General features: G+C 38.5%; 1 protein-coding gene across 1 annotated transcript in view; it reads left to right on the forward strand.

The window, feature by feature from the left end:
* Positions 1-13,527, forward strand: part of si:ch211-130m23.3 (uncharacterized protein LOC558547 homolog) — a 100,821-nt gene that overhangs the window by 42,397 nt on the left and 44,897 nt on the right. Inside the window, exons 2-4 of the mRNA XM_041788016.1 lie at positions 1,789-1,861; positions 10,232-10,293; positions 10,529-10,613. Coding sequence (XP_041643950.1) covers positions 1,789-1,861; positions 10,232-10,293; positions 10,529-10,613 — 220 coding nt within the window. The remainder of the gene's footprint in view (positions 1-1,788; positions 1,862-10,231; positions 10,294-10,528; positions 10,614-13,527) is intronic.

The raw sequence follows: 13,527 nt of genomic DNA on the forward strand, positions 1-13,527 counted from the left end.
TTACCAGTACAGACACACTGTAGGGAGAATTGATTAACAAAAGATGCCTGGTAATTAATTTCTTCTGTGATCAAAGTCATGGTAGGGAGTCTGTAGAGAGCCTGAGGCTTTAGGTGAAAGTGATTTTATGTGCAGTCCTGCTTGTTTACATGAACAGGTGAGTTTTAGATTGAGTATGATGTTGGGCATATTTTCAATCTTAAGAGGTGTCCCACTTTGTTTGGCATTTTGAGGATGAATAATGCTTTTAGCTCTCAGAAGATTTGTGAGGAACTGTGACGCCCTCACATATCCCTGCACGTTGAATATCGGAGCTGCTTGGCAGCTTGTATACTTGCGTAGGCTCCCTCATATTTATTTTAGGGCCATCCTAGGAGAGACTTCCCTTGCTAATGTGACTATTTTAGATATTAAGCAGAAGTAGAATTGTCTAAGGTCCCGAAAAATTGTTTGTATAACCCTTTTGTTGGACAGGCATTGAGAAGGACTAAACAGCCACAAGCAGTTAGAGGATGTGCCATGAATCTCTAGACTAGACTACAAAAGCCTAATTTTTTGTAAATTTCTTCTCGTTTCATCTATTAGAAGCCACATTCACCTGAGAAAGGTGAAAAATCTGATTAAAGAATGTAAAAATAAAAAAGAAAACTTGTTAAGCTAGCAACAAGTAAAATATACAGCAAGTGCATTTTAAAGGGTCCTAATGTACTGCCTAATTTAAAAAAAGACATTTGAAGACACTTAAGAATTATATTGGATTGATACATTGGCACATATTTCTACTAACTAGGAATTCAGGCCTTATTTTGTGCTTTTCATATATTGAAATAAAATGTTTATCTGTCTTGTAAGTTCAATGTGACTTACATGAAGCACAATGTACGGTGGCCTGCAAGTACAATTAAACAGAGTTACAGAGTCTGAAACTCTTTTGCAAAACTTTAAACTAATTTCCAAGTCTCAAACAGAATTACAGCTTCTAAAACACTTTCACAAGCTTAAAACAGATGTACAAATTCAGATACAAAATTACAAAGTCTAAAAGACTTTGACAAAACTTGAACAAATGAACAAGTCCAGTACAAACTTATAAAGTCTAAAATATTTTACACAACTTTTTTCAGAAAACAAATGTTGTAAAAAATTTCTACAACTTGAAAAATGTCCTAGCTCATTTAAAAGTGTTTTTGTTTTGTAAATTTGTTTTGTAAAATATAGATTTTAAATTCTAAATCAATTTTTTTTATTTGAATCTTGTGTCATGAAATGTTAAAATGTTTTTGTTTAAAGTGTTGCAGACTTTGTTATATTTTCAGACTCTGTATATTTGTTTACAATTTTGTAAAAGTGATTCAGACTTTGTAATGGTGTGTTGGATTTTTTTGTCATTTTTTTTTAAATGAACTTCTATTTTATTTTTTTCATTTGTAAAAGTGTTTTGCAAATGTAAATTTGTTTTATGAAATTTGTAAATGTTTAGGCTGGTGCAAACATTTTTAGGGCTTTGTAAACGTGTTTCAGACTAAGTAATTTTGCATTGCATTTCCAGGCTACCATAATAATGGGATATTTCTAACCACAATTTAGTTTTTTTTGTTTGTTTGTTTGTTTTTTCAATCTCAGCCCGCTCTTCCTAATTTTACATGTTAATCACTATTAATGTCCATTTTCTTAGTCTATCTTTAAAGTGGTTTTATGTCCACTCTCTTTACACCGGTTGATAAATGTTAAGATTTTAACAAAAACTCTGACCAGTTTTCTCCTCTTTGTTCTTCTGTTGTTGTGCAGGTTAGCTCTGTACGTGTACGAGTACCTGCTGCATGTAGGAGCACAGAAGTCAGCACAGACCTTCCTTTCAGAGGTAAGTCACTGACATGCTGTTTGTGTGTTTGTCTGACATTACAGCCCGTGTACTTTATGTGTCTGCTCTGAAGGTTGATGTGACCCTCATATGTGTCCGCTAAGTGTGGGGGCTAATTAAATTAGCTCAGCCTTGCAGTGCTGAGGTAGTAGCAGGCAGGCTTTTTAACATTAACATTTAGAGGGACTAAAGCCAGAGCATAAGGAGAGTTACGATGTTCAGCTCAGAGCTGACGTCTTTCACTGACATCATTCTGTGATCGGCTCAGCAGCTCTGTCTCAATCCATCTTTTTCAATCTTATTCTTTTCCTTCTGACTCCACTCCTCTCTTGTTGTGATCCCTCCACTCCTTTTTTGATCTTTCCCTTATGTACTCTTCCTCAGCAGCAAGATTGTCTTCACTTTTTCTCTGCAGAGGTAAAAAGGTGATGGGGTAAAAATGAGGTCACCTGTTTCTGGTGCTCCAACATAAATGACGTTAAATTACAATGTAGAAGACCGAAGCTGGAGGCTTGTCGTACATCAGCCAGAGGAAGAGGAGAACAAAGAGAGGGGAGTGGAAAAGGTTACATCATCAGCTGGCACCAATTCTCATCACTCCGACTAAGCGTGTCCGACTTGTGTGTATTAGAGCACATAGTGAGCACACACACCACTCTGCCTCTCTGACACCCTTTCCTCTCTGCCATATCACTTGCTCACTCTGCGGCAGATGTCAAAGATGAAGAGGATAGGCGGTGTCGTATTCGAGTGTGGGAACACATTAGCTAAGAGTGCAACAAGTATAAACACAGCCACTTGTGTACAATACACACGGGCGCTCACGCACAGGGGTGAACACTACGCCATAATGTTGATCTTTCAGGAATTTTAGGTGGAGTGAAACAGGGCTTGAAAGATGTATCTACTTTTTATCGTTCACATCTGTTTATGGCATCCTCTGGCTCTACAGGAAACAACACAGATGGGTCAAACTCAGAATGAAATAAATTTTAGAGTATAATATCCAATAAATCCACAATGGCATGGCTGGAATAAAGCTTAAATACATTCTTACAGAGACTTCCTACAGTTCCTGCCAACCCAAATGCTTAAGAAACTTTTTGCTGTGTACTTTAGAGCAGTTGTTTCCAACTTTATTTCCTTGGAACCCTAATGATATTCACCTGAGCAGTGGGCCTCCAGCCTACAAGGAAAGCCTGAGACGGGAGAGAAATAGCAGAGCAGAGCAGGCATCAATGACAACAGAATGACATTGATTAAGTCAGATATAGCATAAAGAAGGAGCTGGGGTGGAGGAGGGTTGCAAAAAGCAGCTTGCAGAGGGATCAGCAAAGCATAGCCACACTAGAGCAGTTTAAATGTGGTAGCATGAGTGCAATTAACCAATAGCCGTCAGCGGATGAGGTTCATGTGAAATCAGATCATCTCAAATATATGGCAGTGCTCGCCTGCATGAACCAACACGATACGTTTGACTTTTAATATTACTCCATCACAGTGCTGCTTTTGACACCGTGACCATATAGAGAAGAACAACCAGGTACACTCACACCTACGCCCAATTTAAAGTCACCAATTAACCTAATGAGCAGGGTTTTGGTGTTAGGAGGAAGCCCACGCATGCATAGAGAGAACATGCAAACTGCACAGAAAGGCCCTGACCTGGAGCCTTCTGGCTGTGAGGCAACAGTGCTAACCCCTGCACTGCTGTGTCGCCCCAAGGTAGACATGTGTTTGTTCATTTGTAATATAAAGTATGAGATGAGTTAAAAACATGATGTTGTCTCACCTTTTGACCAGATATTAGACAAATAGTCCTGTTAATGTTATTAAGATTTACAAGCGTTTAGTTAGAATAGTATAGAGTCAAACATTGCCACACTTAAGATCAGCTGATCTCAAGCAAGCCCTCATCAGCTGATGGCTAGCTGATTGGCTCTAAGCATGCAAGCAAATTGCTAATCGCTCTCATGCTGCACTTTTTTAAACTGCTTTAGCCTGGCTACACTCTGCCGCTCTCTCTACAAGCTGCTCTTGCAACCCTCCTCCACCCCAGCTCCTCCTTCATTCTGCTTCTGACTTAAACAGTGTTGTTCTGTTGTCATTGATGTCTGCTCTGCTCTGAGGTTTTGCTGCTTCTCTCCCTGCCTTATGCTCTCCTTATCAGCATAGGAAGAGCAGGAACATTTTCTGTTCCTGCTTAATGCCTTCCATATAGGCTCATGGAAGGGCAGGAGGATCCCAGAACAGCCACACCGCCAAACATAAATAACAGCAATAATGCTAATGAAGAAATATTTATTTCTGCAAATCATAAGTGTTTCTTGACAAAGTGTCCTGACTGAACTAAAAATACTTTTGTCTAAAGACTAAAACTAAGACTAAGTCTAAAAAGATTTTGACTTCCAGTTTTTATAGTTAAATGCATTTTTACTTTCTCTAGCCAAATTCTAGAGGCTTACAGGAAGGGCTCAGTTTAACCAGAGCAACCCCTGCAACACACAGCCTCCATCTGCCAGTAATCATGCTGAAAGGATCTCGCTGTAGCATGCTGAAGGTAAATGAATGAACCTCCCCGGAATGTAGACCACAAGAAGACAGGATATGCGGGCACAGCCAACACTATTTTCTTCGACTCTTTCCAGATGAAGGGGGGATAAAAAGTGTCCTGCCCTGAACTGCGTGCAGTCATGTTTGGACTGAGCTACAGGCAATTAGAAGTGAGAAATGAGGGATGTCAAACCCATTGTGATTCTTTTGTACTATGTGCACAATTATGAGGGAGAGACCCTTCTTTGTCACGGTGTCTATGGGAGCTGCAGAAAATATTTCAAATGAACTGATGTCTTCATCAGGACTGCCTTGGACTGAAACCATGTGGGATAAACAAAGAAAAGCAGTTCCTGACCCCCCTGAAAAACTTCAAAGTCAGGCATTCTTTCTAAAAGTCAGTGCGTCTGATCTGCAGCTGAGGTCAGGACGCTCTGAAAGCACCATGATACAGTCGTTCCTGTTATTTTAGAGCCTGTTCTCTGTGATAGCGTAGCATGAAAGCCTTTAACACAAATGAAACTTTATAGTGTAGGAAATAAAAACATGATCATGAGGTCAGGTGAAACGTCGCAGTGATGTAGGTGTGTTGATAAAGAGGAGAGAAAGACTAAAAAATGACATCATCGTCTGACAGGAGAAGACTGTTAAAGGTGTGTTAGGGCGCATTCACACTAGACCATCTGCACCATCCCCAAGCATGTTTGACCCCCAAAGTCTAGGTTGTTTGACTGTGTGACTGTGCTCCATACTGCAGTCAAGAACAGCGCTCTTCCTTTGCCCAGGGTTGGATGAAGGAGGTGGGCTTCTGCACACGTTAATGCATGCTATCCCTGTCAGGCTGCTCAGTGCTGACAGTCGTAAATGATTTATGGTCAGTTAGAAAACCTTTAAGGTTCATGTATGTCTTTATTTCTTTAGATGCATTTTTGCTTTTTGTTTATAGTGCTTCTGTTTTTTTTTAGTTTTTCCCCAGTGACCCGTGCATCAGCTGGTCTGTTGTTGCTGACTTGTGAATGTGATCGTCTAAATGCTGTTGTGACTGTTTTTTTCTGTTTGAATTATTTCAATGAGACTTGGTGGACTGTGAACCTGAATTGCCCTTCTGGGATAAATAAAGTCGTCTGAATCTGAGAAGCACAGGTCCGTAAAGTGAACATGATATATAATTGATACAGTTGGCCCTCATTTGAAACAATAGAGCAGCAATTCCCAACTAGGGGTACAGGCGCTCCTGGGAGGGGTACCAAAAAACTCAAGGGGAATCACGAAGCAGTGTCTGCTCTGATGTTGTCAAAATTATTTGTGCATATGTATTTTAAATATCATGATTACAAACATGATGTAATCAGCTTATTAGGGTCACCCTGAAAGATTAAAAATAAAGAAAATAAAGAAGATCGGTTCATTTTTTTAAAGAAAAAAAGTTGAAATTTGTTTTAAAAATTTGATTATAAAGCCATATATTAACATGAACCAAACTCAAAATTTCTGAGTTTAAAAAGTTGTATATGCTGTAGGCCTGTCAAGATTTATCCAGTTAATTGTGATTAATCAATGTCCACAATTAGTGCACTCAATTTTTTTTTATTGCAGTTATTTGCATGCTTTATTGTTTCTTTCTGTAAACTTTGGTTCAGGCATGTCATCCTCTCCCTGAGGCCACAGTGATGTAAAATAAGTCCACCACATCCCCCTAATATCTCATTTTACTAAAAATTACAGACAGCTCGGAGGACAAGGCAAAGTCATCTGAACCTTTTCAATGTTCTCTTTTTTTCATTTTCAGTACATAAGAAGCTTCTTTTCTGCGGTTAAGTTCATGTTAAAAATCTTCAATCTACCACTAAAACAGGAAGTCAATGACCCTTAGTTTAAGACAGCAGAAGAACTGTTTGGAATGCAAAATAGTGGAATTTTAAAGTGCGATTAAAAAAAGGGTGCCATTAATAGAAAATAAACACAGGGATTCTGAGATTAATTGGGACTAAAAACTGTAATCTTTTGACAGCTCGAATATTTTGACATTATAAACCCAAATTTTAAAGTGATAAATTAACAACTTTGTAAAGTTGAAAATATACTAAAAACCAAACCAAAAACAGTGGCTGGATAGCCCCAGTTTACAGATGATAAAAATAATGTGATGCTTCTGGGCTAAAATCACAGGTAATTCCTTATCGATCAGTCCCAGTTTGAAGTTTCATTTGATCCGGCTCTTGGCTGCAGGACTTGTGTAAGAAAAATGACTTGATGTGGCTTTGTTTTCTACTCCGCTATTTTTTTGACTTGTCAAGCTTTTTCCTGTAAACTTATGATTTTTAAACTTGAACATTTTATTTTCTGAAAAATGAACAGATCCTCGTATTTTTTTTTTTTTTTTAGAGTGGCCCTAATTAGGGCTGGGAAATTAATCAAAAGATTAATGATTTAGATTCAATTGCAATATGTCCTTCTGCAGTTTGAAATTGCAATATTTAACTGACCTGAAATGTGTTTTAAAATATCAGTTTAATACATTTTTTGCAGTAGATGTTATTCTATACCCATGAGGCAAACATTTAAGTGTCAATTTAAAATAAATATTTTGCAAAAGTCCTACTTTTCCTGTTATAAATGTATGTTTTTATAAATGAAAAAGACATACAGTCATCACTCCCTACAATACAACAATTCATACTGAATATGAAAGTAGTTAAAACAATTGCATTTAGATGTGTTTTCAAAATTGTTCAGCCCTAGTTTCATCTAGACATTGTGTTCTTTGTAGCATGGAATGATTTATTGCTTGTTTGTTGAGAAATACGTAAGATGAGGAACTTTAAAACTAAATACATATTAAATTGCAACATGGGGGTGCGGCAAATTGATTATTTTCCCACACTTTTTCAGCCCTACCCAAGTACACAGTCATAATAATAGATAGCTTATGCATAGATCCTTTAGCAAAAACAAGTGTATGAAGGCCTGTGTTTCTTCATTGTGCTAACTCTGAGACCAGGCTTCTGGTAAACTACGTGTGTCATTATAATCTGATGACGATCAGAACCATCTACATCAGTCACAGCCAGTTCGCTTTTCATTAAAAAGACTGAAAAGTTCAGGCGCATGTGGCCTGGTGGGTTGGGGCACGCCCTGTGTTCGCGGGTTGCCCTGTGGTCTCTCCCCATGCTCTTGTCGCAGTTTCCGACTCTGTCCACTGTCCTCCTCTGTCAAATAAAGGCACAAAAAGCTCAAATTAAATCTTAAAAATAGGAGCTTGTTAGCTCATTTTGTTAGCTAAAGAGGTTGGCAGTTTTGTTTTTACCATGGTAAGGATATACAGTATCAGGTAAAGACACAGTTTAGATTTTTATCTTTTTGCTTCGTTCTTCCAAAGCCCTTTGCTTCCATTGAAAAAAAGAAAAAGAGAGATTTAGTTTGAAGGCTTGTTATGTTACTTGAAATGTTTGGTTGGGGTTGAATTGTCAAGACTTGAACGCAGGACGGCTTTTGATTTACCCTAAACTCTTGAAGCATTCAGGGACAACTTGCTTCGCCACAGTGGAGTCATATGAAGAAAACTTTTCCGTGTAATTCCCAAAAACTATTGTTAAATTTCGCAAGTAAGAGGTGTAAGGAATGAAAACCGACAAAGTCAAACTATCACAATGCTTTTCCTCCTCACAGCTACCATATCAACCCAAATATAAAACTTCTTTTCTCTCAAGCACAGCTGAAAAAGTGGAGTTGTGCTATATTCAGCCCTGTATGGAGTATCTATTTTTGTATCTTAAAATCAAGTAAAACACTATAGATGCCTTTGAAGAATCATATACAGTCATGGATGAAAGTATTGGCACCCCTGGAGGTTTTCCAAACAATACACAATTTCTCCCAGAAATGGTCGCAATTACAAATGTTTTTGGTATACACATGTTTATTTCCTTTATGTGCATTGGAAGAACACAAAAAAGCAGAAGAAAAAAGCCAAAATTAACATAATTTTACACAAAACTCAAAAAATGGGTCAGACAAAATTGTTGGCACACTCAACTTAATATTTGGTTGCACACCCTTGGGAAAAAATAACTGAAACCAGTCACTTCCTATAACCATCAACAAGCTTCTTACACCATTTAACTGGAATTTTGGACCACTCTTCTTTTGAAAACTGCTCCAGGTCTCTCAGATTTGAAGGGTGCCTTCTTGCAACAGCAATTTTGAGATCTCTCCATAGGTGTTCAATGGGATTTAGATCCAGACTCATTGCTGGCCACTTCAGAACTCTCCAGCCCTTTGTCTCCAACCATCTCTTGGTGCTCTTTGAGGTACGTTTGGGGTCATTGTGCTGCTGGAACACCCATGACCTCTGACGCAGACCCAGCTTTCTGACATTAGGCCCTACATTGTGACCCAAAATCTTTTGATAGTCTCCAGATTTCATGATTCCTTGCACAGTCAAGGCACCCAGTGCCAGAGGCAACAAAACAACCCCAAATCATCTTTGAACCTCCACCATGTTTGACTGTAGGTACTGTGTTCTTTTCTTTGTAGGTATGGTCCGAGCTGACACTTTTGCACCCTGAGTCTGCAGGACAGCCTAAATTTGTGTGGAAGTTGACTGAGGATGTTTATCCACCATTCCAACTATCCTGCGTTGTATTCTATTGTCAGTTTTTCTCTTCCAGCCACGTCCAGGGAGATTAGCCACAGTTCAATGGGTCATAAACTTCTTGATTATATTACACAAAGTGGACAAAGGAATGTCAAGATCTCTAGAGATGGTCTTGTAACCTTGAGATTGTTCATATTTTTCCACAATTTTGTTTCTTAAGTCCTCAGACAATTCTGGGCTCTTCTTTCTTTTCTCCATGCTTGGTGTGACACACACAGGCACACAACACAAAGGCTGAGTCAACTTTTATACATTCTAACTTGCTTTAGGTGTTATTTCTAGATTGCCAGCTCCTGTTACTGCCACAGGTGAGTTTAAATGAGCATCACATGCTTGAAATAAAATGATTTACCCACAGTTTTAAAAGGGTGCCAATAATTTTGTCTGGCCTATTTTTGAGTTTTGTGTAAAATTATGTCAGTTTTGTCTTCTGTTTTTTTGTGTGTGGTTCCAATGCACACAAAGGAAATAAACGTGTATACAAAAAACATTTGTAATTGCAACAATTTTTGTGATGTATTGTATATTCTATATTCTGTATTGTATTTTAAATTCCAGGGGTGCCAATACTTTTGTCCATGACTGTATCTACTGTTATGCCCTTTTGAACCTTTGATTGATTGATTGTCTTGGTCCGCTCTTTGATAACTTGTGTTTATCCTGAGCTGCAGGTATTTCAAATCAAGAGAGAAAGTAAAGATGGAAAAGAAAGGAAAGAAAGAATCACTAAAATAAATCAGAGTACACCTGATTTACAGAATAAAATGAAGTCATAAAGAAAAAGAAACATAAAAAGAGTAAGTGAAACATTGAAAGCAGTGGGACAGACGATATGAGAGAGGAGCAGACATGTTTGGGTTGTAACAAAGGTTGATCCCCAGACCTTAGATCTGCACATCCCCTTACTCAGTAAACATTTTCACCTAGTCAGACACATTTTCAGGCATATGCTTGTAAAAAGACAAGCTTTTCAAACATATACTCACTTATCCACTTATGAATCCATGGCATTAGACTCATGACGTAATTACATAATGGCGTGCGCTATAAGAGCTCCCTTGCACCCTCTTAAACCCTGTAATTTGAATGTCAGTCTTGTTTTTATTATTAATATGTTCCTGAAGCATCCTTTCCCTCCCTCTCTCTCTCCCTCTTCACAGATCCGATGGGAGAAGAACATCACATTAGGAGAACCTCCGGGGTTCCTCCACTCATGGTGGTGGTGAGTGTTTTTGTGTCTAATGATTCAAGTCACATCCCTCCTCATGCTGTTTTCTCAATTCAATCATTGATGAGATCAAATATATCATGTTTTTCTCCATTTATTGTCATTGTAGTAATTTACCAGACCTACAGTCATCGCTTCAAATAAAAGTGTTCTTATTGCTTCTACCTGCATTTCTCTGCATCTAAAATGTACTGTAGGTTAAATCTCTCCCCCTCTCTCTGTGTTTTAGCGTGTTCTGGGACCTGTACTGTGCAGCTCCAGAGAGAAGAGACACATGTGAACACTCCAGTGAGGCCAAAGCCTTCCATGACTATGTGAGTCTGCACTGATGCACAGCACGCTCTGATTACTGCAGGAATCTAAACTGAGAGATGCTGTATATATGGAACCACACATTTTTAAGTAAACAAACAAGTGAGGCTGTTGCTTTGGTCTGAATAAGCAGGCAGTGAGTTACATAACGTGCTCTGCCATGCCTGTCTCAGGAGAAATAGACTTTTCTATAATACATAACCAGGATCCATGAGAAGATTTTGAACAAAAGCAACTGTGGACACCATGTTACTTTTACCTGAAATAGTGGAAAAGTTATTCTCAGTCACTACATATTACTAAATAGATGCAGAGCAGCAGCTACCATAGCATAATCTGATTCTGAACTGGAAATTAACAGTAATGATGTCTCTGACACTTTTAAATGGCTTGAACAAATGGGCTGATATTTGCTGTAATTGTCGCAGGGTGTGTACTCTTTTTAGTGGATAGACAGTTTCATATATCCATGACGTGGGATATATTTCACATCCATCTGGGCAACAGTCCAAACACAGTGATTGAGATGGGCAGAGCCTTTAAAAAAATCTCAGATGATGATTTGATGAATGGCTTGTTTATAACGTTGATTACAAGCCAATCAGAGCAATAAAACATATGATGTAGGAGGCGTGTGCAACCCTAAACTACATAACCCAAGCTCAACATACAGTCTTACCATTGTTAATGGAGCCAGCTGATCAGTAAAACTCTTCCAGAACCGGTCAGGAGAAAAGCAAAAACATCCTTTCTACTAAAGGTGGTCTTACACCTCACAACTTTTCCTCCGATTTTAAAGTCGCAGACAAAATTCCAGAGTCGGAGTAAAATCATGGGAGTCTTGCTAAAGTCACAGCTAGCTCCCGTTGTCTAAGTTGTTAGGTGGTCATAAGACTCAATTTTAGCCATTTTAAGACTGTCTTTCTTAAGTCTTGGCATTAAGACAATATTAAACGTGTTTGATGTTGTCATGTCTTTTGTCTGGTCGTATGCAAATTGTGTTTCTCAGCTAGGCGACTGTTGCCCAGAACTTTACTTATTAGAACTTTGCCTCTGCCTGCACGTACATGTCTGTGGCCTCTTCTGAGAGGTCATTCTCCACACTTAGGTGGTCGAAACATGGTTAAGGAGCACCTTGACTAAAAAAGATTGACGCACATGGCTCTGCAGCATGTCCATCAGGACATTTTTAACCAGTTGCACACTGTGCCTTTGACGCAAATCTTTGTGCAGCGGAGCGTACGGCCACCTACAGCATCATCATTTAAAGTAAGTTAGCTCACAGTTATATTTTGTTGTAGAAATACAAATACATAAAACACAGAATAAGAGCACAGTAACAGATGCACTGTTGGTTGGTGTCTTTGGTGGTTTTAGTTGTTAAAAATATGTTTTACAGTATGAGTTGTGTGTGAGGGACTTGTGTGGACTTAAACAATGTGGCTGGTGTTTATGCGGTGTTTATGGAAAATGTCAGGGAACTGAGCTTTGGTTTTTGTGGAGTCTTTTGTTGCACAGTATTTGTGCCTTTGCAGAAAAATTAAGGAATAATGATTTCGTTTGATTCACATGTGTAAAGTCAAGAACATTTCTGGTCTTGCAATGTAAATGCCATTTCAAAGATATTTAGCGGCTAACAATTGCATTTTGTTTTGGCAGTATCAGAAGTTGTCACCTTTATTGAATAAACATAAACAGTAATACACGTACTTTTACCTTGCAGCAGTCCTCAGCAGAAACATGTTCTTGCGCTCATGGCGTAAGCACATTAATTCACTTTTTTCTTCGAAATATGAACATGAGCGTAGATCATTCTAGACCTGTTGAATGTCTGCTCCTAACTCAAGAGAATGAAATTTTTTCTGCTCAGAACTGCAGTCAGATCTCCGCACCTGTGTGTCTGTTTACCTTGTCTGTTAATTCATTCCAGGCTGCCATTGGGATTTTCAAAGTAAAAGCGCAATCAGTTTGTTTCCGGGGTGAGACAACTCCATTTTCATATGGTACTTTTATTCTGAAGTGTTTACAGGACAGTTCCTCGGTTGTTGCAGTAACATGCAAAGTTGCTTCGGTGTTTAACTTTCCTTTTGTTTCTACTCAATGTAATTTATTTAAAAACATCGGATTATAAGAGATATTAACTCAAATGTGATCTCTATCTCCTTCTACATCTTGTTTTCTGCTCAAAAAATGTTCTGAATTTCCACCAGATGCATTATGCGAAATAATCTCCAAAGGAATCATATTCCATTCTTGTAATTTGTGACTTCAGTCTTTGTAAAATCCTAGTCTGAGACTTAAAACTCAACAGCTTGCCAACAAATTGTCTTTAGATATGAGAGAGTCTCAAATGTCAGTCTTTTTAGAGTCTTTGAAGAGTTTTAGCAAAGTCCTCTGGTGTAAGGCCGGCATATGTCAGGTTTCTTTGCTTTTTGATATGAAATGTTGTCCACCTCTGATAAGACTGCCATGTCAATTTCTTTACTGGCAGCCAGTCTTTAAAGGCTTGCAGAACAACTACAGCACACCTGTAGCTACTGCCCCGTTCTTCTCAGATGTTGCTGATTGGTGCATTCACTCTCAAGATGGGAACAAAAGTTCCAGAGTGAAGCTTTCCAAGATGAATCTTCTTGATGACAGACATGAAATCAGGCCAATCTACTGGCCTTGCAAGGTTAATCTTCAGACAAAATGTATGTCCATGTATTTGAATTTTTTAAAATAAGACTAAAGGCAGGCACAGACTACACAAATTCGGCCAGATTTGGGCCCAACTGCATTGTAACAGCTCATCAAACCTTGGGCCCGATTATGAACGTCAGAAACGACAAATGGTCTTGTACTGTGACATAGTCAAAGACATAATAAGTGACACATAAAGACACCCCATAACCACAACAAGACTAGCATGTCAGC

Source organism: Cheilinus undulatus, linkage group 5, assembly GCF_018320785.1.
Source record: "Cheilinus undulatus linkage group 5, ASM1832078v1, whole genome shotgun sequence".
NCBI classification, from domain to species: Eukaryota; Metazoa; Chordata; class Actinopteri; order Labriformes; family Labridae; genus Cheilinus; species Cheilinus undulatus.